Source organism: Papio anubis, chromosome 6 (assembly GCF_008728515.1).
Source record: "Papio anubis isolate 15944 chromosome 6, Panubis1.0, whole genome shotgun sequence".
In the NCBI taxonomy this organism is placed as follows: Eukaryota; Metazoa; Chordata; class Mammalia; order Primates; family Cercopithecidae; genus Papio; species Papio anubis.
Genome location: NC_044981.1, coordinates 82,841,587 through 82,866,902, shown reverse-complemented (window position 1 = coordinate 82,866,902; position 25,316 = coordinate 82,841,587). Strand labels below are relative to the sequence as shown.

Here is a 25,316-nt window from a genome sequence, read left to right as displayed (position 1 = left end):
GTGTGCCATGACATACAGATGGCATAAAGCCATTAATTGCCTTGATGTGTGCTGAAATAGCTTTTAAATAGGGGGAATATTTTGAAGAAAATGAACTCTATTACTGAATAATAATCATACTGCATGCTACTTGTGCTCCCTATTTTCTTTTGCCTTGAGGAATAGCTATGTGTACAAGTATCTGCGTGATGCAGTAGAAGTGAGTATCTTCGTTCCATTTACTTGGATAAGGAGAGAAAAGAAATACTTTACACACTATAGGGCAATACTGCATACTCAAGGAACATACCTGCCCTGGAATAAGTGTTCGATGAGGGATATAAACATGTTTTTCTCCTAGGTGGTCTTATTTCTTTCATACTTTTCACTGTGTGGTGCATCCCTGTGTTGAGTAGAGTTCTAGTGTTTAAAAACTGTTTTGTTTTGTTATAATCATTATTTTTATTTTAAAATAAAAATAAAAATTTTAAGATGAAGTCCCACTCTCTGCTCACTGCAACCTCCACCTCCCAGGTTCAAGCGATTCTCCTGCCTCAGCCTCCCGAGTAGCTGGGATTACAGGTGCCCACCACCACACCTGGCTAACATTTTGTATTTTTAGTAGAGATGGAGTTTTACCCCGTTGGCCATGCTGGTCTTGATCTCCTGACCTCAAGTGATCCACCCACCTCAGCCACCCAAAGTGCTGGGATTACAGGTGTGAGCCACCGTGACTGGCCTAGAAAATGTTTTGTATTGTATTGTTGTTTTGTTCCATACAACATGGCAGACTAGATCATCTGGCGCTCAACTGAGGAAATGGTGATTGGTTCCAACAATGGGGAAAGAAACTGGCTATGATGGACTTAACGAATGAGAGGTTTGCTGTACCTTTCTAAGGGATTTTTCAAGAGTAATTTTGACCATCCCAGATCTTCACCTTACGTGCTGACTTTAGAACCTAATCTCCACATAATAAAGGTTTCATTGTTATTTATATGTGTTTTTATCAATTGCAACAAAAAACATCACAAATGATTAACATTTTCTTATAACCTGTCCTGTAAGTTCTCCATCTTACCTAGATACCTGCACATATGTAACTGCCTTTACTTATTCAAAACAGTAATTTTTTGTTTGCTTGTTTTGTGGAGATGAAGTCTTCTTCTGTTGCTCAGGCTGGAGTGCACTGGCGCGATCTCAGCTCACTGCAAACTCTGTCTCCCAGGCTCAAGCTGTTCTCCTGCCTCAGCCTCCTGAGTAGCTGGGATTACAGGTGTCTGCCGCAATGCCCAGTTAATTTTTGTATTTTTAGCAGAGATGGGATTTCACCGTGTTGGCCAGGCTGGTCTCAAACTTCTAACCTCAAGTGATCTGCCCACCTTGGCCTTCCAAAATGTTGGGATTAGAGGCATGAGACACTGCACCCGGCCTTAAAACAATAATTCTTAATGTACTTATGGACACTATTTTACAAACTCAAACCTGTAAAAGGTTTTGATATATGAGAAAATTTTGGGGATGGGCGGGGTGGCTCACGCCTGTAATCCCAGCACTTTGGGAGGCCGAGATGGGTGGATCACCTGAGGTCAGGAGTTCAAGACCAGCCTGGCCAACCTGGAGAAACCCCGTCTGTACTAAAAATACAAAAATTAGCTGGGTGTGGTTGGTGGCAGGCGCCTGTAATCCCAGCTACTTGGGAGGCTGAGGCAGGAGAATCACTTGAACCCGGGAGACGGAGGCTGTAGTGAGCCAAGATCGCACCATTGCACTCCAGCCTGGGAGACAGAGTGAAACTCGGTCTCAAAAAAAAAAAAAAAAAAATTCCATTGAATACATTACAGCAGCATCATACCATGTACATGTGAAAATAAAGCCTTTTGAAATATTAACCCTACTTTGCATTCATTAAATTTTTCCTCAGGCATTTTTTCTGTATACTAGTCATAGCTGTCACCATTTTGTTTCATAATTGTGTTTAGAATGATTCCTTTCTACAGAGATACACTTTGTCTAGGAATATGCATTATTTACTAAAGAGATATGCTTTCTCTGTTCTTGAAGCATGAAGACTTCTTAGTCTTTACTCACTTTCGACAAAGGAACAGAAATATTTATCTGCTATAAGAAAAACAGGCTTGGCATAGTGGTTCACACCCATAATCCCAGCACTTTGGGAGGCCATAGCTGGGGGATCACTTGAGCCCACGAGTTCAAGACCAGCTTGATAGTGAGCAACAAAGCAAGAGACCCTGTCTCTACCAAAAAAAAAAAAAAAAAAATTTAAATGAGCTGGGCATGGTGGCATGTGCCTGTAGTCCCGGATACTCAGGAGGCTGAGGTAGGAAGACTGCTTGAGCCCAGAAGGTCAAGGTTGCAGCAAGCTATGATTGCACCACTGTACTCCAGCCTGGGTGACAGAGCGAAACTGTCTCAAAAAGAAAAAAGAAAAGCAAAGCAATACATAGCAGCCTCCTTGCTCTTCTTCAAATATGGCAGACATGCTCCAACCTGAGGTCCTTTCTACCTGCTTAGAATTCCCTTCCTTCAGATTCTTGAATGGCAAGCTCTGTGACTTTCTTTAGGTCTTTACTCAAAATTTACCCTCTCAGTCAGGTCCTTTTCTAAAATTTCGATTCCACTTCCAATGCACATGAACTCCATATCCCTCTTCTCTGCTTCATTGTTTTTACCTCAGCACTTATCACTAACAGATATTTTACTTATTTATCTTATTTATTGTCTGTCTCCCTGATACAATGAAAAAGGTAGAAGTTTTGGCTGTTTGGTTCACTCCTGTATTCTCAAAACCTAGATTAACACCTGGCACATAATAGGCACTAGAAAAATATTGGTTAAATGAAGAGTACATTAATGAATGAAGACCAAACACTCAGTCTCTCTTTTATTTATTTTTAATTTTTGAGACAGGATCTTGCTCTAGTGACCAGGCTGGAATGCAGTGGTGCGATCTTAGCTCACTGCAGCCTTTACCTCCCAGGGTCAAGTGATCCTCTTGTCTCAGCCTTCCAAGTAGCTGGGACTATATATAGGCCCACACCACCACACCTGGCTAATTTTTGTATTTCTTTTTTTTTTTGTAGAGATGGGGTCTCATTATGTTGCCCAGGCTGATCTGCTTGCCTTGGCCTCCCGAAGAGATGGGATTACAGGTGTGGGCCACCGTGCCCAGCCTCAGTCTCTTTTTTAAGTAAGAGCAACCATATTTTGTCTTGCTGGATGTGGTCTAGATTTCCTGATTTTTCAAAAGTCTGAATTTGTAATGTAAAATTTCTCAATATGTAAATATTGGTTCCAACATTTTTTTTAAATGTATGTTTAAAAAACACATTTACATTAGACTGTGGGTTGCCTCTTAATGTGCAATATACCCTCTTAAATTAGTAATCTCCAACCTCATCAATCCTGTCTGTTATTCATACAAAAATCATTCACTGATAGCATGTCTTTTGCAGTAACATGGATGGAGCTGGAGGCCAGTATCCTAAGTGAAAGAACTCAGAAACAGAAAATCAAATACTACATATTCTCACTTATAAGTGAGAGCTAAATAATAGGTACACATGTATATACAGAGGGAAATAACAGACACTGTGGACTCCAAAAGGGGTAGGGTTGGGAGGGGTGAGGGCAGAGAAATTATTTATTAGGTACAATATTCACTATTCAGGTGATGGGCACACTAGAAGCCAAAACCTCACCGTCATACAATATGTAACAAACTTGCACCTGAAACCCCCTGAATCTATTTTTAAAAAATCATATATCATTGTTTACTTATACCACAGAGCCCCTATTATTATTGAGCTAGCTACTTTCTCCGGAGGAGAAGTCAATATATATGTAAAACTTATATAGGTAAAGAGAAAAAGGCTAGGCAGAATTACATTTGCCAGGCATTTATCTCTCTTCTGCTTCCATAGTACTTAACACTTTTGTCTCTAGAATTGTATGTATAGGGGTGAACAGTGACCTCAGATTATAAAATACAGTATGTAAAAATGACTATAAACTTCTGTAATTTCTTTTCAATCAATTCACTGATCATTAAAAACACACTATTGAATTTTAGGATTAAGAGATATCAGCTGTCTAAGAACAAAGCATTTTCTCATTTATCATCTTGTTATAACTAAGCCTTATTTTTCTCATTAGAGAAAAATGCTGGCTGGTAGTGTTTTCCAGACTTGACTTAGCATATTACTGCCATCTAATAAGAATGCCAAACCACAGCTTTCTCCTAGCACTTATGTGGCAAAAGTGCTAGTCCTCTCATCTGTCTCTGCCTTTTGTTCTCCATATTCCTACCCCAGTAGTGTAGATCAAGAGAAGCACTTGACAAAGAGTTTGAATTTAAATGATTAATTCCTGACACACTAGGCTAATGCCTAGCTCATTTGATCACACTTGATAGACTGCAATTGTTTTCCTTTTTCCTTTACTTTTTCATTTATTATTTTTTTCTAAGAAATTTTCTTCCCCCTATCTGCCTCGTAGGTCTGACAAAAGAAACAGAAAGAGGTGAAAGGCATGTCTCCATCAAACTCATGAACTGATTTTGTGCCTTTTGATGAGACACCATGATAAGCATACTAAACAGTGAAAAGAAGTCCTTACTCTACCATGAACTTGCTCTGCAACCTCAGATATTTCACTTCCTTTCTCTTGGCTGCAGTTCTTCATTTGTGAAATGAGGGTGCTAAAGAAGTTCAAGGTTTATTTCCCACTCTGAAAGGATTTAAAATCTACTTGGGAAAATAGGTATAAAGACATGAAACATCAACAAGTAAGAATAATAAAACTTCAACCGTCACCTACACGGGAATGAATCTAAGCTTTCTAAATAGTATGAAGATTTTCAGTATTTCATCAGCTGTACCAGGTCTTCTAATGTCCCTCCTTAGTAGGAAATTCCCAGCGAATTACCTACAAATGTACATTGTTTAGTCAGGTAACGTTTTAAATTTTAATTTATTTTAAGTTCTGGGATACATGCGCAGGATGTGCAGGTTTCTTACTTAGGTAAACATGTGCCATGGTGGTTTGCTGCACCTATCAACCCACCACCTAGGTATTAAGCCCCGCATGCATTAGCTATTTGTCCTGATGCTCTCCCTCTGACCTGCGTTCTCATTGTTCAGCTCCCACTTACAAATAAGAACATGTGGTGCTTGGTTTTCTTTTCCTATGTTAGTTTTAGTCAGCTAAATTTTCACATTTAAAAGTACACTTTTTAAAAAACCCATTACTAAGTTCATTAAATTCAAAGTTGACATATGGTTTTGAAGAAGTGGGGCCCTAATTTTGAGGGAGTAAAGGTTTTTGTTAACATCTTGATTCTAGTCAGAAGATAACAGATTAATCATTTGTTTAGGTGGGAACTTAATAGATGAGTTCTAGCTTAAGAAAATGAGGTGATGGAGCAAACAATAACAAATGCTTCCTTCTAGGGAGGCAGTCTAATTTAGTAGTTCTTAAAGTGTGGTTTCCAGTTATAAAGATTGTAAATTTCTCTGGAATATACAATGAGGTCTATCTCTTAGACACTTGAATATAGAAAATGGGAACAAAATGATAAACTCTAATGCCAGACATGTCTATACAACTATATAACATAAGAATATTATAAATATTACATATAGATTGTATATTATAATACATAAAAATGTATATACATCTTTACACACACTGAAATGTGTTCATATTGGCTAGGTGCGGTGGCTGACATCTGTAATCCCAGCACTTTGGGAGGCCCAGGCGAGCAGATCACCTGAGGTCAGGAGTTCAAGACCAGCCTGGCCAACATGGTGAAACTCTGTCTCTACTAAAAGTACAAATATTAGCCGGGTGTGGTGACCCATGCCTCTAATCCCAGCTACGAGGATGGCTGAGGCAGGAGAATGGCTTGAATCCAGGAGGTGGAGGTTGTGGTGAGCTGAGATTGTGCCACTGCACTCTGGCCTGGGCGATAGAGTGAGACCCCCTCAAAAAAAAAAAAAAAAAAAAAAAAATAGCTGGGCATGGTGGCTCACGCCTGTAATTCCAGCACTTTGTGGGGCTGAGGTGGGTAGATTACCTGAAGTCAGGAGTTTGAGACCAGCCTGGCCAACATGGTGAAACCTCGTCTCTACTAAAAATACAATAAATTAGCTGGATGTGGTGGTAGGCACCTGTAACCCCAGCTACTTGGGAGGCTGAGGCAGGAGAACTGCTTGAACCTGGGAGGTAGAGATTGCAGTGAGCCGAGATTGCACCGTTACACTCCAGCCTGGGCAACAAGAATGAAACTCCACCTCAAAAAAATAAAAAATAAACATAAATAAAATGTGTTCATATTGATCTTAATTTTTATGAGTGAAAAATATATAACAATATTTATTATTTTTATTTATAAAAGTTTTATCGTTATATGTTTTCAAATCATTTTTATTTGCTGAACAAACTTTGATTATCACTACCACTATGAAAAAAAATCATACTAGGAATTATTATCCTACTTTTTTTTTTGGAGACAGAATCTTGCTGTGTTGCCTAGGCAGGAGTGCAGTGGCGCAATCTCAGCTCACTGCAACCTCTGCCTCCCTGGTTCAAGGGATTCTAGTGTCTCAGCCTCCCAAGTAGCTGGGATAACAAGCACATACCACCACACTTGGATAATTTTTTGTATTTTTAGTAGAGAAGGGGTTTTGCTATGCTGTCCAGGCTGGTGTCAAACTCCTGGACTCAAGTGATCTGCCCGCCTCAACCTCCGAAAGTGCTGAGATTACAGGCATGGGCCACCACACCCAGCCTATTATCCTACTTTGTATATAAGAAAATTGAGGCTTAAATAGTTCCCATTCACAATTACTACAAAGAGAATAAAATAGCTAGGAATACAACTTACAAGGGATATGAAGGACCTCTTCAAGGAGGACTATAAACCACTGCTCAACGAAATAAAAGAGGACACAAACAAATGGAAGAACATTCCATGCTCATGGATAGGAAGAATCAATATCATGAAAACGGCCATACTGCCCAAGGTAATTTATAGATTCAATGCCATCCCCATCAAGCTACCAATGACTTTCTTCATAGAATTGGAAAAAACTACTTTAAAGTTCATATGGAACCAAAAAAGAGCCCACATTGCCAAGACAATCCTATGCAAAAAGAACAAAGCTGGAGGCATCACGCTACCTGACTTCAAACTATACTACAAGGCTACAGTAACCAAAACAGCATGGTACTGGTACCAAAACAGATATATAGACCAATGGAACAGAACAGAGGCCTCAGAAATAACACCACACATCTACAACCATCTGATCTTTGACAAACCTGACAAAAACAAGCAATGGAGAAAGGATTCCCTATTTAATAAATGGTGGGTGGATCACGAGGTCAGGAGATCGAGACTATCCTGGCTAACACGGTGAAACCCCGTCTCTACTAAAAATACAAAAAAAAAACTAGCCGGGCGCGGTGGCGGGCGCCTGTAGTCCCAGCTACTTGGGAGGCTGAGGCGGGAGAATGGCGTGAACCCAGGGGGCGGAGCTTGCAGTGAGCCGAGATCGCGCCACTGCACTCCAGCCTGGGAGACACAGCGAGACTCCGTCTCAAAAAAAAAAAAAAAAAAAAATGGTGCTGGGAAAACTGGGTAGCCATATGTAGAAAGCTGAAACTGGATCCCTTCCTTAACCTTATACAAAAATTAATTCAAGATGGATTAAAGACTTAAATGTAAGACCTAAAACCATAAAAACCCGAGAAGAAAACCTAGGCGATACTAAGACATAGGCCTGGGCAAACACTTCATGACTAAAACACCAAAAGCAATGGCAACAAAAGCCAAAATTGACAAATGGGATCTAATTAAACTAAAGAACTTCTGCACAGCAAAATAAACTGTCATCAGAGTAAGCAGGCAACCTACAGAATGGGAGAAAATGTTTGCAAGCTACCCATCTGACAAAGGGCTAATATCCAGAATCTACAAAGAACTTAAACAAATTTACAAGAAAAAAACAACCCCATCAAAAAGTGGGCAAAGGATATGAACAGACGCTTCTCTAAAGTAGACATCTATGCAGCCAACAGACATATGAAAAAATGCTTATCATCAGTGGTCATCAGAGAATGCAAATCAAAACCACAATGAGATACCATCTCACACCAGTCAGAATGGCGATCATTAAAAAGTCAGGAAACAACAGATGCTGGAGAGGATGTGGAGAAATAGGAAAGCTTTTACACTGTTGGTAGGAGTGTAAATTCAAACATTGTGGAAGACAGTGTGGCGATTCCTCAAGGATCTAGAACTAGAAATACCATTTGACCTAGCAATCCCATTACTCGTTATATACCCAAAGGATTATAAATCATACTACTATAAAGACACGCACACGTATGTTTATTGCAGCACTATTCACAACAGCAAAGACTTGGAACCAACCCAAATGTCCATCAATGATAGACTGGATTAAGAAAACGTGGCACATATACACCACGGAATACTATGCAGCCATAAAAAAGGATGAGTTCATGTCCCTTGGATGAAGCTGGAAACCATCATTCTCAGCAAACTATCACAAGGACAGAAAACCACATACCGCATGTTCTCACTCACAGGTGGGAATTGAACAATGAGAACACATGAACACAGGGCAGGGAACATCACACACCAGGGCCTTTTGGTGGGTGTTGGGGGAAGGATAGCATTAGGAGAAATATCTAATGTAATGATGAGCTGATTGGTACAGCAAACCAACATGGCACACGTATACCTATGTAACAAACCTGCACGTTGTGCATATGTACCCTAGAACTTAAAGTATAATAAGAAAAAAAAGAAAGAAAATTGAGGCTTAAATAAGGTAAGTGATTTTCTTAAATATAGATAGCTAATGAGTAACTGCAGTTCAAATATAAAATTTCTTATATTTTGTAGTACCACATTATTGACTGTCATGTATTTTTATGAAACTATAAAAAGAGAAGCATTATTATGAGAATATTCAAAGATACTTTTTCTCTCAACTAAAAAATCAATAGACAAATTATTATTATTTTTTTTAAACAGTCTTGCTCTGTTGCCCAGGCTAGGGTATGATCTCAGCTCACTGTAAACTCCACCTCCCAGGTTCAAGTGATTCTCCTGCCTCAGCCTCTGGAGTAGCTCAGATTACAGGTGTGTACCACTATGCCCAGCTAATTTTTGTATTTTTAGAAGAGACGGGGTTTCACCATAGTGGCCAGGCTGGTCTTGAACTCCTGACTTCAAGTGATCTTTCCATCTCAGATTCCCAAAATGCTGGGATTACAGGAGTGAGCCACCGTGCCCAGCCTAAAATATTCATTTTTTTCTTAGACATTTTCTGTCTTTTGATTTCAGCAGGTAGCCTGTGGGTAACTTTTTCAGGGTAAGGGTACAAATCTCTGTGCTTCTTCATATTTCTCACTGTATAAGTCTCAAGAAAACATGCCCTTAAATGACAAAGTATGTAATTTGAAAATGAATACACCAAAGATCACAACAAGCAAAACTGACAGTCTGACAGTGCAACAAGAACAAGGATAGCATAAATAAATGCTAAGAAAATATGCAAAAAGTCACTGAAAAGCAGACATAAATGTCAGGCTCTTTTTTTTTTTTTTTTTTTTTTTTTAAAAGACAGAGTCTTGCTCTGTCACCCAGGCTGGAGTGCAGTGGTGCAATCTCGGTTCACCACAGCCTCCGCCTCCCAGGTTCAAGCGATTCTCCTGCCTCAGCCTCCTGAGTAGCTGTGACTACAGGCACACGTCACCACACCCAGCTAATTTTTGTATTTTAGTAGAGATGGGGTTTCACTATATTGGCCAGACTGGTCTTGAACTCCTCACCTCAAGTGATCCACCCACCCAGGCCTCATCGAGTGCTGGGATGACAGGCATGAGCCACCGTGCCTGACCAATGTCAGGCAATTTCTGTAATACACTAGCCTAGACATTCTCTCCCTCTGTCATCTCAATGGTTAAAGGTACTCTTAAAAAATCTATTCCTGGCTTCTGAAATACACTCTGACAGAAAGTTCTAGCAGGAAATGGACTTGGCAACTAGCTGACTCAGCAGAGAGCTAATCTAGCCAATCTTCAAAGACTCAATAAACAGGCACACATTCTTTCTCACTAGTTCTTAAACTTCCTCCCAGCAAAACAACCTGCATGGGGGTCTGAGAACCTCCTATACTGCTCTGAAGGCATTACAGAGATTACTAAAATGATTATTGAGCCCAATCTAGAAGTGATTTTATATTACGGCCCAGTGTGGATTCAACATTAGAAATAATGTTTAATAAAAGGTTTAATAAAAGCCATTCTGATTATTTTTTGAGCATTTATAATGGGCATAAATTACCAATGGAGGTAAACACATGCCCTATAGAATCTAACATTTTTTAAAACACATTTAAAATTTTTTAAATTGACATATAATTGTACATGTATAAGATCTAACATTCTCTTGTTCAAAATCTGAAAATCATATGTATTACCAAAACTCATCTTTAGCACTACGGCTTACCTTCAATCTCATCTTACTATCATTACAATATTCTAACAACTTTTTCCTAAAAAAGTCATGAGGAGTATGAAAATAAATGTGACATTATGTGTTTCTAAATGCTCATCGATAAGAGACATGTTCTTTAAAAAGGTACATTAATTCAATAGACTACTATGCCACTCTTCAGTACTAATATGGAATGATTTCCAAAATTAAGTACAAAATAAAACAAGGTGCAGAATATTGTAAGAAGCAGCCAACTGCCAAAACATAATTACTTGTATGTATGGAGACTACATCTAGAATGAAACATAAGAAACCAGTAACACTGGCTGTATCCAGGGAAGGGACATGGGTAGTTGAAAGACAAGAAGTGGGCCGGGCGCGGTGGCTCAAGCCTGTAATCCCAGCACTTTGGGAGGCCGAGGCGGGTGGATCACAAGGTCAGGAGATCGAGACTATCCTGGCTAACATGGTGAAACCCCGTCTCTACTAAAAATACAAAAAACTAGCCGGGCGCGGTAGCGGGTGCCTGTAGTCCCAGCTACTTGGGAGGCTGAGGCGGGAGAATGGCGTGAACCCGGGGGGCGGAGCTTGCAGTGAGCCGAGATCGCGCCACTGCACTCCAGCCTGGGAGACACAGTGAGACTCCGTCTCAAAAAAAAAAAAAGAAAGACAAGAAGTGAAAGGAAGCCTTTCACTGTATATTATCTTTACCTTTTGAATTATGTATATATCCAAGTATTATTTATTCAACAAAGAAAAAAAGCCCTCCTTTTGATATTCCCTATGTTGTACAGCTAACTGATAATTTTCTAAGCTCATTACTTCTTTCCTAGCGTTATAATATCAATATATAATATTTCTTCAAATCAAATCAATACCCATTTAGCAGTAGACGCCTAAGCTGTCTGGCTTCTAAACGCTTTTATTTATCACAGCCTTTAAAAAGAACATTAAAATGAAATTGCTGGCAGATTCCAAAACTGTTAGGTGGAAAAAGATTCACATAGCAGATCTCTATAGATCTAAAGGTGCTTTCAAAATAGGCCACAAGAGAAACTTGGTGTTTCAGTTAATATTTTTTCTTGATTAAAAAAAGCCTCATCTTTTAGAGCTAAGGTTTCATGTCATCTTTAAAACTCACATTCCTAATTGACTATCAAGACCCAGTACTTCAATGTATAAATATTAAGATGCACAAATATGTTTTATTAACTCAATAAATGTTACGTGCATATTCTTTATGAAAGGAAAAAGAGAATGAAACTGAAACACATTCACGTTCCTACCTTCAAACATCTCTCATTGGTCAAGAGCGCAACTTGCTTTTCTGAAGTTTGTTTTTCCACATACCTAGAATTTTTACCATTCCATACACAAAAAGAGAAAATTAAAGATTCAACATATTTAAATAGCATATTGGGGATAAGAACTACCAAGATTGGCAGCCACATTTTTTTCATTTCTTCACAAAAATAAATTCAGTATGACATTTATGGTTTAATGGTAATTTTAAACTCCTTAAATCAGCTGGACTTCATAGTCTATAAACATTTAAAAAGGCCATAAATCCCAGGAATAGGAAACGTTATTTCTAAAAAGTAACTCTGGAGAACTTGCAAATTATGTCCCTTTGTAAAAATACTTTTCTTTTTGCCAAATTTTCAAATCCAACAAGGATATCCCGCACTTAAAAACAGAATAGGTTACTATTCCTCCCCCAACTTCAGAAAAAACTGGATCTGAGATCTCTTATTTAGTCCCAAATTCTAGTATAATATGTGTTAAATATGTACTTCTCTTTTTACCTCCTAAAAGATGGAAGACGTCGGATGTTTTCACATTGATTATTTGATAAAAAATTTATTCTTCTTTTGGCTTCTGGAAGATTACAGCACAGGACACTTAAGGGCTGGGAATAGAAATGCTCTAATAGAGAAAGCTGAAAGACACGTGAAGATTAAACATTTATTATATTTTGGCACTAAATCTATTGTGCTATGTCTGCTCAATTTTAAGGATTTTTTTTTTTAAAGAGCCGAAGTATTTATGGCACTAATATATTTAATAATGTCACAATAATACTGCAAACAACATAAAAATGGCTATATAACTCTCATATTTTAAGGTTCCAATTTTGGGAAGAAGATCAGAAAATGGTAATCTTTGAAATACAAACTAAGGTAAACTAATATAAATGGATAGATTAACTATCTGCAAAAGCAACACATAATAATTATAAATGTGGTGTGGACCAAACTGAGGTTTAACTTAAGGGTCTAATAGATACCCCGATACTCATAAGAAAATGCCAATCTAAAATCAGTGTAAAAACTGGTCTGTTACAAAAAAAAAAAAAAAAAGCTACAATGGTAGGAGTTATGCCTATGGATTAAAGTGAATAATGAAAATTTACCTTTTCAAATTCATTTTTTTCCCATGGAGGAAAACATGGTGTACTATCTGGTAGATATAAGTATTCTAATAATAGAATGCTGTGGGCTCTATGGTAGAAGGGAAGACAATTTTCCAGATTCTAACGTTCAGTTTGCTTAGAATCAACATAATGAACATTTGGATACTCTTGTATACATTTGGATAGTCTTGAGTTTTACACCTAGAAACTGGTATAACTCACAAGACTATGCAAATGTTCATTATATTGATTCTAAGCAAACTTTGCTTGACCAGTTTGGTATTTTCGGGTACCTTGATACTGGTTGCTCCTCATCACAAATTAATAAATTAGCATGTTAGGTTACATATCCATCTTAAGGTATTTGTTTGGGATGAATCAATAATCTTGGGCTTGATCCTTCCTGAAGGAACTGATAATGAATTTTTGAGTTTATAATACTGACGACAAGATACCCAAGGCTAGAGGAAATCTTCCAAAATAGTCCATTCTCTAAGGCTGTAAGGCAAAGGGCCTGCCTAACTTAGAAACAAGTACAAAATAGAAAGCAACTGTTTATGCCAGGTGCTAAATTACTTTTGCACATATTAACATAATTTTGTTCTTATCTTTTCTAATTAAGTCAAACTGATAATGTTTATCCCAATGTTAACACTACTTCTTAGACATGAGAAAAATAAAAACTAAACAGGCTAAGAGGCTTGCTGCGGAAGAGGAATAGGAGGAAGCCACAGAAGTTACAGTAGAGATACAAACAGGATACGAACCCATTATCACTTAACTATTTTGTTCAAGTGTGTTTTCAATATCTGGGTCAATCAACAAGTTGGTTAATATATCCACCTAATGAAGGGAAAGCTAAAACACACAGATTGACAGTATGTACAGAATGCTGTACGTCCTACGGAAATCAGGAATTACATAGTCCTAGTTACTCAGGAAACTAAGATGGGAAGATTGCTTGAGCTCAGGAGTTTGAGACCAGCCTGGGCAAGAGAGTGAGACTCTGTCTCAAGTAGAAATCAGGACTTACCAATATTTTCCACTGAGGACTAGGAAAACTGGGAAAATGAGGTCTAAAGATGCTGTCACTTGTCAGTGGTGTGACCTTGGCCAAGCTACTTAACTTAAATCTTAATTTCTTCATGTGCAAAATTGAGGATAATACACGTGAATAAAACCACGTAGGCCAGGCAAGGTGGCTCACGCCTACAATATCAGCACTTTGGGAGGCCAAGGTGGGTGGATCACCAGAGATCAGGAGTTCAAGATCAGCCTGGCCAACATGGTGAAACTCCATCTCTACCAAAAATACAAAATTAGCCGGGCATGGTGATGCACACCTGTAAGTAATCTCAGCTACGTAGGAGGCTGAGGCAGGAGAATCACTTGAAATCAGGAGGCAGAGGTTGCAGTGAGCTCAGATTATGCCACTGCACTCCAGCCTGGGTGACAGAGAGAAACTCCACCTCAGAAAGAAACAAAAACAAAAAAAACATGTAAATAGTTTAGTAAAGTGTCACGCATAAAGGAGGTGCTTAATAAATTATCAGGAAACCATAAAATCATCTAACCTGATTGCCTTATTTTACAAATGAGAAAACTGAGACCCAGAGAGATTAATAACTTGGTTAAAGTCCTTTACTTTCTGTCTCAAGGTATTTAGAGTACAGTTTCTATTTCCTGAATCTCTTTTTCCCTTGGCTTCAGTGGTACTCTACTTTCTATTGGTTCTCCTTGTTTTTAGTCTCCTTTTCTACTGCTCACTTTTACATGTCGGTTTGTCTTTCCTTACTCCCTCTAGGTGACATTTCATCCTCATAACATGACTTTAACTGCCACCTTTTAAGGATAAGTCCTAAATATCTATTTCCAGTCCAAACCTTTCTCCTAGAGCACAAAATCTTTATATCTAACACACCCCTAAATTAACCATATACAAAAAGAAACTCATCCTTTTCTCACAACAACCTTGCTCTTTGCTATGTATTAACATGTACAGTTAATAAACAGTACTAACCTCAATCTGCCAAGCTAGAGTATGTGTCATCTTGTTCCTCTCTTAAACATCCTTTCAGCTTCAAGTCAAGTAAGAAAAAACAAAACAAAAAAACATCCTATCACCTACTTAGTCACCAGGTTTTTTGATTCGATCTCATCCTCAAATTTGTTTCCTCCTTTCTAGTTCCACTACCATTACCTTAGTTTATTTAAGTCCTTGTCATGTCCCGTCTAGATTACTGCAATAGCATTCTAACAGATCTCTCTTCCTCTACTGTTGCTTTTGCCTGAAATTCTGACCTGGCTAGCTCCTATTTCTTAGGAATACACTTCTGTTCTCCTATGGAACCCCAAGGCATGTTTCTTTCATAGCATTGACTACTCAGACTTGTGGGTTTACTCTTTTGCCTCCATGATTAAACAAAGAACAATTTTAAGGCAGAGATTTCTTTTTTGATCTGTATCTTCAGGGTTCAGCATAGTGCTTGGTTGACAATATTTATGAGTAAATGAATGAAATGAAATGAAAGAAATAATTAGGAAGTTTTATCTTAATATCATTTAATTCTACACATTGCTAAGGTAAATAATGCTTTATTCCATTAAAATATGCTTTAAAAAGTCAAAGTTGGGAGGAAAAGATACATATTAGCCAAAGAAAACACTGCAATCTTTTTTTGAAGCAAGAAAACATGATAATTTATCATCTTCAAGGCACTACACAAAGATGAAGTATTATCAAATTGAACTTTTGCACCAAAGGTTACTAATATATATAGGTTTTTAAAATCAGAATTTTTTTTTATAGAGACAGGTCTCTTGCTCTGTCGCCCAGGCTAGAGTGCAGTGGCACAATTACGGCTCACTGCAGCCTTGACTTCCCAGGCTCATGTGATTCTCCCACCTCACCCTCCCAAGGACCTGGGACTCTGTAAATAAGCCACCACGCCTGGCTTATTTTTAAATTTTTAGTAGAGATGAGGCTGCATTATGTTGTTCAGGCTGGTCTCAAACTCCTAAGCTCAAGTGATCCTCCCACCTTGACTTCTTAAAATGCTGGGATTACAGGCATGAGCCACTGTGCCTGGCATAATATATAGGTTTTAATGCACTAGACAACTGGCATGTGTTCACAATGACTATACTTATGTAGCTGCCAAGAAAAGGAAATAATACTAACTTTTAAACAACTGGAGAATGGGGATCTGTTTAGGTTACAGCATATATCATGAAGCTAAATTCCTGAATCAGCTTCGGGCAATTCATGAAACTAGTGAAAATGCATTCCCAGTGTATCAGAATACAAATTACAGAGACACACACACACACACACACATGCATGGTCCAGGAACTAAAAATGTTTTTTATATCTTTAAAGGATTATTAAAGAAGAAGAAACAGAAGCAGCAATAGCAGTGACTACATGTAGCATGCAAAGCTAAAAATGGGCTGGGCATGGTGGCTCGTGCCTGTAATCCCAGCACTCTGGGAGCTGAAGTGGGTGGATCACCTGAGGTCAGGAGTTCGAGACCAGTCTGGCCAACATGGTGAAGCCCCATTTTTATTAAAAATACAAAAATTAGCCAGGCGTGGTGGCACGCACCTGTAATCCCAGCTACATGGGAGGCTGAGGCAGAAGTGCTGGAACCTGGGAGGCAAAGGTTGCAGTGAGCTAAGATCATGCCACTGCATTCCCGCCTGGGCAACTAAGTGAGACTCCATCTCAGGAAAAAAAAAAAAAAAAAGCTAAAAATGTTTAATATCTGGCCCTTTACAGAAGTTTGCTGACCCCTTATATATAGCATTTCCTTGGTAGAAAAAGTCCATAAGCTTTCATGAGAGTCTCAGAAACAAACCAGAAAAATCCCCTTGTCCCTACCCCCAAAATGGTTAAGAATTGCTGGAATAGAAGTCTTTTCCCATTATTGATATCCTAATGAATGTATTCTCTACATTTTGCTTCAAGCTAACAAAGGAATGGTAGAACCTAGAATAAAATAACTGGAATTTACTTACTTTAGACTTTGCCATTTAAAATGTGTATCACACTAGACAGCCTATAATACTGTGCAAATTATTTAGAATCAGTTTGAGAATTTTCAAACCCATTACTGTGTTCTTACCTGAAGTCCTTTTATAAAGTTTTGAATTGAGAAATCATGATACAAAAAGATGTTGGTGAGAACCTGTAATACTTTTTCATTTATTTTAAAGGGAAACCGAGTTGTAAGAAGTAGCTGAAAGAGATTAAAAGGGAGGGAGACACACTCCTTGTTAGTCTTCACTCTTCATAAATATTAAGTATTAATAATGAGGCAAAGAATGATACTATGACACAGTTAACTACGAAAGATGTGATAGTAGCTGGTTTTTTTAAGCTCAAATGTCAACAAAAATTTTAAGTTAATTTATACAACAGTAACAAAAAGAAGCTACTTATACTATATCTTCAGAACCAAATATCTATACCATCTTCCATCAAATTCCTAATTTAAAAAATGCCACCTATTAAGTATATGATCCTTTTTTTTTTCCCCACCAGAAACTACTGAAGAAGCTGCAGGCTTTGGCAATTCTTATTACCAGATGAGATTTTTTTCAATCCTACCGATTCAAATTAAGGAGTAACGTATTATGTATTGTTGAATGAGAAACACAAAATTAACACAAATGTCTATTACAAAAGTATAGAATAGCTGAATTTGTATTATTCGGCTAATTTTCAATAGTCTATAGTGATGTTTTACATCTGAAAATGAAAAGCCACAGAAGGCTTCTTAAACAGAAGCATAGTTGTAAAAGGCCAATTGAATTTGACTATAACCAAGTTTTGTTTTTTTTTTTTTTTTTTTTTGTAGAGGAAAGGTCTTGCTCTTTTGCCCAGGCTGGAGTGCAGTGGTGGCATCATAGCTCACTGTAACCTTGAACTTCTAGGCTCAAGTGATCCTCGCACCTCAGCCTACCAAGTAGCAGGGATTATAGGTGCTTGCCACCCTTTCCAGCCTAGCGAAGCAAATTTAAAAATTGTAGTTTGAAAAAAATTCTCCTTAAAGTGTCTATAGATCACCTTTATGGAAAAAAACAAAAAAACAAAATCCATGTATAAGTGGCTAGTGGGCAGGCTGTTATTAGTTTACCTTAAATAAGCAGCATAAAGCACATCTTAAAGTAGGTGAGTCCAGAAGAAATTTGGGGAAGGTCAATGATATGGTTTGGCTGTGTCCACAACCAAATCTCATCTTGAATTCCCAAGTGCTGTGGGAGGGACCTGGTGGGAGGTAACTGAATCATGGGGAAAAGTCCTTTCCATGCCATTCTCATGACAGTGAATAAGTCTTACAAAATCTGATGGTTTTATAAAGAAGAGTTCCCCTGCACAAGCTCTCTCTCTTTGCCTGCTGCCATCCATGTACGATGTGACTTGCTCCTCCTTGCCTTCCACCATGATTGTGAGGTCTCCCCAGCCAAGTGGAACTATGAGTCCATTAAACCTCTTTCTTTTGTAAATTGCCCAGTCTCGGGTGTATCTTTATCAGCAGCGTGAGAACAGACTAATACAGTCAATATTAAAGAATCATACTTGCATTTATGTAGAAACACAGTTAATTAACTTTAGTTGCTAAGGTCTAGGAAAATGTTAGTATTTATTTGTTGTCATGAGCAGCATGACAAATCAGTTAGGAAACAGTCCATTAAAAATTTCAAATCATTTTATACAAAATGTAAGAGTCAGGCTGGGTGTGGTGGCTCATGCCTGTAATCCCAGCACTTTGGGAGGCCAAGGTGGGTAGATCACTTGAGGTCAGGAGTTCCAGACCAGCCTGGCCAATATGGTACCCTGTGTCTACTAAAAATACAAATTAGCCAGGCGTGGTGGCGCACCACATGTAGTCCCAGCTGCTCAGGATGCTGAGGCAGGAGAATCACTTGAACCTGGGAGGCGGAGGTTGCAGTGAGCCAAGCTCGCACCACCACACTCCAGCCTGGGTGACAGAGCTAGGTGCCTTCTCAAAAAAATAAAAATTAGAAAAACTAAAATGTAAGAGTCAAAATATATTGTTACTAGGAAGTCTACAAATTCTGTAAAAATTTACATTATAAACCTATAATTTTTTACTGAGTAAAGATAAAAAGAGATAAGTACAAAAGAGGTAATATACAAAATCACTGTAAAACTATAAAACACTACAAAAATTATTAAGTAAAAATATTAAAGTATGTGAAAGAATATGTTCAATATAGTACTCAGAGTTGTAGGGGCTTATCATTAAGAATTATCTTAACAAGCTATTATTGGCAGTTTTCTTTTCATCCTATTTCACTGGTAAAACTTATTCTTTTTACCTTATCGAGTACCGTAGTCAGGTGCTCCTTACAAGACAAAGATTGGAACAGTTCTATGCACAATAGAGATGATACTGCATGAGGAAGCAATCGGTGGATGATAATAGGAGATGTGGCAATTCCAAAAATGAGTATTAGTGGAAATTCATGGAGATGATGACTAGTTTTGAAAGAAAGACACAAAAGTGAAATTTATTTAGCAAATGTATTTCAATACATCATATTTCAAGATAAGACAAACTTTATTTTAATGCTTACTTTATAAGACACTATTAAGGATTATCACTGCAAACACTAAAATTTTCTAAGTCTTTCACTTTCTTCTTTTAAACAGAAAAATAATTACTTTCCAGACAGTCTAGCTCTGAATTCAATCTCTTAATAAATCCTCTCATTTTATAAATAAGAACAGAGTGGTCCAGAAAGTTTTCCCGAAGATTATACAATCTTTTTTCTTTTTTTTTTTTTGAGATGGAGTCCCACTCTGTCACCCAGACTGGAGTGCAGTGGTGCAATCTCGGCTCACTACAACCTCCGCCTCCTGGGTTCAAGCAATTCTCCGGCCTCAGCCACTCGAGTAGCTGGGACTACAGGCGCGCGCCACCATGCCTGGCTAATTTTTTAATTTTAGTGGAGATGGGGTTTCACCATATTGGTCAGGCTGGTCTCAAACTCCTGACCTCATGTGATCCACCCACTTCTGCCTCCCAAAGCACTGGGATTACAGGCGTGAGCCACGGTGCCTGGGCTGAAGATTATACAATCTTAAGTGTTAGAAGAGGTGTTAGATACCATTCAATTTAATCTCTCATTCAAAGTCTGAGCTCTATCTATAGTCTTCCTCACTTTTGATGGCTAAGGTAGTCATTAAGTCTAAGCTCCAAAAAAGCAGAGCTTTTCTGTCACTATTTTGTACTGTGTACTTTCCCAGCATGCTAAGCAGTTCAGTGTTAGCATTAAGAAAAGTCCTAGGATCTGGGCTGGGTGCGATGGTTCATGCCTGTAATCCCAGCATTTTGGGAGACTGAGGCAGGCAGATCTCTTGAGGCCAGGAGTTTGAGACCAGCCTGGGCAACACGGCAAAACCCCATCTCTACAAAAAATACAAAAATTAGCCGGGCATGGCGGCATGTGCCTGTAGTCCTAGCTACTTGGGGAGCTAAGAAGGGAGGACTGTATGAGTCCAGGAGGTGGAGGTTGCACTGAGCTGACATCATGTCACTGCACTCTAGCCTGGGTGACAGAGCCAGACCATCTCAAAAAAAAAAAAAAAAAAAAAAAGGAAACTCCTAGGATCTAGAACTCTTAGAATCAATGAGGGAAAAAAGATCCTATCAAAGTAGGAATTTAAAGTACATTAGTAAATTAGCCGCGTGTGGTGGCTCATGTCTGTAATCCTAGCACTTTGGGAGGCCAAAGAAGGTGGATCACCTGAGGTCAGGAGTTTGAGACCAGCCTGGCTAACACAGTGAAACGCTGTCTCTACTAAAAATACAAAAATTAGCTAGGCATGGCAGCGGGCACCTGTAATCCCAGCTACTCAGGAGGCTGAAGCATGAGAATTGCTTGAACCCGGGAGGCAGAGGTGGCAGGGAGTCGAGAACCCGCCACTGCACTCCAGCCTGGGGGATAGAGTGAGACTCCGTCTCCAAAATAAAATAAAAATAAAATAAAGTATACTAGTAAATTATTCAACAAAATATATAGCTTTAGTCAAATGTAGCTATAACTATTAAAGCAAGTTGACATATAGAAGAGGCCAAAATAAATTCCACCCTAAAAAATATACCACAGAAAATGCATGTCACTGGATTTTAAAATTAGGGTTCAATTTCAATTCTGAGTCTCACATGATTGTTTTGAAGATGCAATGCAATCATGAAAATAGTTTCTCACTAGAAATATTACATAAATGTAAGATCATGTTATTTAGAAGACACTTTTGCTTAGTAAAACTGTATGTAACTCACAGCATCTAAGGATGGATGGGTATCAGAAAATAAGACCTAATAAACATCGCAACTTGGCCAGGCACGGTGGCTCACTCCTGTAATCCCAGCACTTTGGGAGGCTGAGGCAGACAGATCACCTGAGGTCAGGAGTACGAGACCAGCCTCGCCAACATGGTGAAAGTCTGTTTCTATTAAAAATACAAAAATTAGCCAGGTGTGGTGGTGGGTACCTGTAATCCCAGCTACTCAGAAGGCTGAGGCAGGAGAATCACTTGAACCCAGGAGGCGGAGGCTGCAGTGAGCCGAGATCGTACCACTGCACTCCAGCCTGGGTGACAGAGCAAAACTCCATCTCAAAAAAATAGAAAAAAACAAAAACAAAAACCTCAACTGGACTAGTTTACCTACTTAATGGGTGAGTAAGAGACAGTCAATCTTGGTGAGATAAACCATATTTAACACTGTCTTACCATGTCAATTTAAAACTGGCTAAATGTGCCTTTGATTCTCATTCTTGGCTCAAAAAGCAAATGGAAAATCTGATAGGAGGTCTTTGAATATTCAATTATAAAGAATTTGAATACTTTGATTTTTATCTAGTTGGTATTAAAATGAAGATTATACTTTTCAAGTTAAAAGTAATATTTTCTTAAAAAGGGAATTTTTCATAAAAGCCAGGCGATATACCATCTACCTGCTGATGATTATGAAGTCTTGTAGTACTTTTGTAGCAAAGCTTTCCATATCCTTCAAGATAACCACAACAGGAGGAGACAGCCATTGACTAGAAGTGGTCCTCTTTTTGCTTGGCATTTTTGGGTCTGTCTTCTTTTAAACCATTGCAGAAAGAAAGAGTTAAAGGTAAGCCTTACCACCCAAACAATGTTATAATGCCACATGTTGACATATCTCTCTTTAAATTTCACAGTAACACTGTTTTTTTTCCTACCACATGATAAATAGAAACTCAGGTTACTAGAATCTTTCTGTGTCTGACATGGGAATAATAACCAAGAAGAAGAAAGGTTCAGTAAAACTCTATAATTCATATGAAATATTTATATTTTCTGCTAAGGAAATGACAGAAAAAAACATGGAAGAAGAGAAAATTTTCTACAAAATTGATTTTTCGATTGGTAGAAAGTTATATTCTGCTTTGCTTTACAGTGAGAACTAGTATTTTTAATGAAAAAACATAATGAATAGTAGTACTTGCTACTTTGCCACCGTGAAATTTCAAGCCTGAAATGGATACTAGGTATCATCCGGTCCAATCTCAATTTTTAAAAAGATATCTGACACAAACTGAAAGTAGCATTTGATTTCTGGAAAGTCTAAAATTGTGGAGCAAATAAGGTATTCTGGTTAAGTATTAGACATAGTTGAGTCCCTATATAAGGCAAAATTAAACTTCACTTATGATGATTTCAGCAAAAATGTTGATTGGAAAATGTAACCACAGTATTTTTTTTTCCTATACTGTCTGGGCACATAGCACCATAACCTAAGACTATGGTTTTAGGACACAGTTACCTAGTGTTAACCTAGGTTATTCTTTTTCACCAGACTGTCATGGTAGAATAGAACTTCTTTTTATTTATCTGTTTGTTGAACATACTTTACTTAAAGAGCGCTGATTCCCTAAGAACTCTAAACATAAAACAAATTAGATTTTAGAAAATCCATGATTACTCTTCATTGAACTAAGTTGACAGTGGATACTAGCAGCATGGTTCTATCGGATAAAGCAAACACTGAGGAACCCAAGAGATAATATATTAAAGTTATAGTTATTGTCACAGAGATGGAACCTGCAACAGAGGCAATTCCTGATGCTCTGTTTTTGTCATTAGAGGACATTCTCCCACAAATATGTCCTTGTAAAAACCTAAACACTTACCAGGAATTAGGCTACATACTAGTAAAAAAGATTTTAAAATTTAAGTAGCATTAGAAAAATAGCTACTTTTAAATTAATACCTAGTGCTGCAGAAGCATATCCTTGTTAGATCAAAACAGTACTATGTCTAATATTATTCCAAGCCACATCAATCATATGTCAGTTTCCTTGGGGGAGAAAATCGTCAGTTTATATCTACCTGTGTGACAGTCATATACCAACTGGAAAGTGAATCCATTGAATAATGTGTTTTTCTTTGGGTGACCTGAACACTTTCCTCCTCTTTGGATTTTATATCCACACAGCAGTCCATCAACTGTGAGACCAACTTCTGCAAAAAATGTTTCATATCTGTGGAATATAAAAAGTAAGAAAGCTTATCTCTGCCTCTTCTATAAATAAAACCAAAGCTCTTGAAACTTCTTGATCAGTATATTACTCTTTTTTGGTAGAATGTGTTTTTTTATACTTACCATCAATATAGCTAATATAACATTTAATATTAACTATTGATGCTCATTAGTACCTGCATTAATTCAGACTAAGACTAGACCAAAGCTTATGCATATTATAATTTTTTTTTTTTTTTTGAGATGTAGTCTCACTCTGTCGCCTAGGCTGGAGTACAGTGGCGGGATCTCGGTTCACTGCAACCTCCACCTCCCGGGTTCAAGCGATTCTCCTGCCTCAAGCCTCCCCACTAGCTGGGATTACAGGCACATGCCACCATGCCCAGCTAATTTTTGTAATTTTTAGTAGAGACGGGGTTTCACCATGTTGGCCAGGCTGATCTCGAACTCCTCACCTCATGATCTGCCTGCCTCGGCCTCCCAAAGTGCTGGGATTATAGGCATGAACCACCACTCCTGGACACTTATGTATATTATCTATAATAAAAAGGTTACATAAACAAATGTGTAGACAAGCAAACTATAAATTTTAGGAATATGTATTTAAATTACACAGAAAAATAAAGTTTTCAAGGTCCCTAAGAAAAATCAAGTGTCATATGAATTATTTTACTGATTATAAATCTTTCATATAGCCATTTTTAAAGATGCCCTTAAGGACTTTTACTTAATTTCAATCAGTTTATAAATATGAAAGCAATATAAGCACATAAATCTCTTTTATCAATCTAAATCCAAACAAATTTTACTACATTATGGCCAGGCATGGTGACTCAAGATGTAATCCCAGCACTGTGGGAAGCCGAGGCAGGACTGCTTGAGCCCAGGAGTTCCAGACCAGTCTGGACAACATAGCAAGACCCAATCTCTATAAACAACAACAAACCCCACAATGTAGCTGAGCGTAATAGCATGCACCTGTAGTCCTAGGTACCAGGGAAGCTGAGGTGGGAGAATTGCTTGAGGCCAGGAGTTCAGGGCTGCACTGAGCTATGATCATGCTACTGTAGTACAGCCTAGGCAACACAGTGAGACCCTGTCTCCAAAAAAAAAAAAAAAAGAAAAGGAGTGTGAACACTCTTTATGATTTCACGGGTTCACATGCTCAGGATTAGCTCTGTCAATGGACTATTTTTTACCATGGTGGCTTTTCAAAGCGGGACAATAAGATGATTTATGGCTGAAACATGAGCCCACGTGTCTACTCTCTTTTGAGATGAACAAGAGCTCCTCATTCCCCAATTCTCAGCTTTCCGCCCTAAGTCTTTCTACTTATTAAACGTTTCACTGGGTTAAAGAACGCATCTCGCAAAATGCCTGGACTGCTACCGGCAGTTAAGCTGATAGGGCAGAAATGAGTCAAGAATAAAGACAGCAAAAGGAGGCAGAGTTCTATAATAGTCACAATTACTCTGAGAGGCCCTAAGCCTAACCCTGCCCAAAACATAGCACTGTGCTCTTTCCACCAATAAAAAGGAATAAAGAAAGCCTGAAAAAGAGAGAAAAGGATGAAAGAAGTCTGTAGCATCTCACCAAGGTTATTATGGCATTTATATTTTACCTGGACAATCTTTAGCTTGCAATGAGACTACATATGGTGTGACATTATTCTGAAGGGCCTCTGTTAGACTTCTGAATGTTAAATCATGATCTGTGACATTCACACCTATGAGATAATACATCAATATTATATCACCATTTTTATTAATAATAATTTAATGACAAAAGCTATTGAACATATCAAGCACTCACAAGTAAAAACATT

General features: G+C 38.2%; 1 protein-coding gene across 8 annotated transcripts in view; it reads right to left on the bottom strand.

The window, feature by feature from the left end:
* Nucleotides 1-25,316, bottom strand: part of ORC3 (origin recognition complex subunit 3) — a 73,295-nt gene that overhangs the window by 32,699 nt on the left and 15,280 nt on the right. For 7 of the 8 annotated variants that reach the window (XM_021937584.2, XM_031667298.1, XM_031667299.1 and 4 more), the window contains 7 exons: nt 25,113-25,217; nt 23,341-23,492; nt 21,936-22,069; nt 19,290-19,449; nt 17,069-17,182; nt 12,337-12,470; nt 11,818-11,881 (listed from right to left, as the gene is read on the bottom strand). In XM_021937584.2, the coding sequence (XP_021793276.2) occupies nt 11,818-11,881; nt 12,337-12,470; nt 17,069-17,182; nt 19,290-19,449; nt 21,936-22,069; nt 23,341-23,492; nt 25,113-25,217 (863 nt within the window). The remainder of the gene's footprint in view (nt 1-11,817; nt 11,882-12,336; nt 12,471-17,068; nt 17,183-19,289; nt 19,450-21,935; nt 22,070-23,340; nt 23,493-25,112; nt 25,218-25,316) is intronic. The other variant, XM_031667301.1, reaches the window with a different exon arrangement.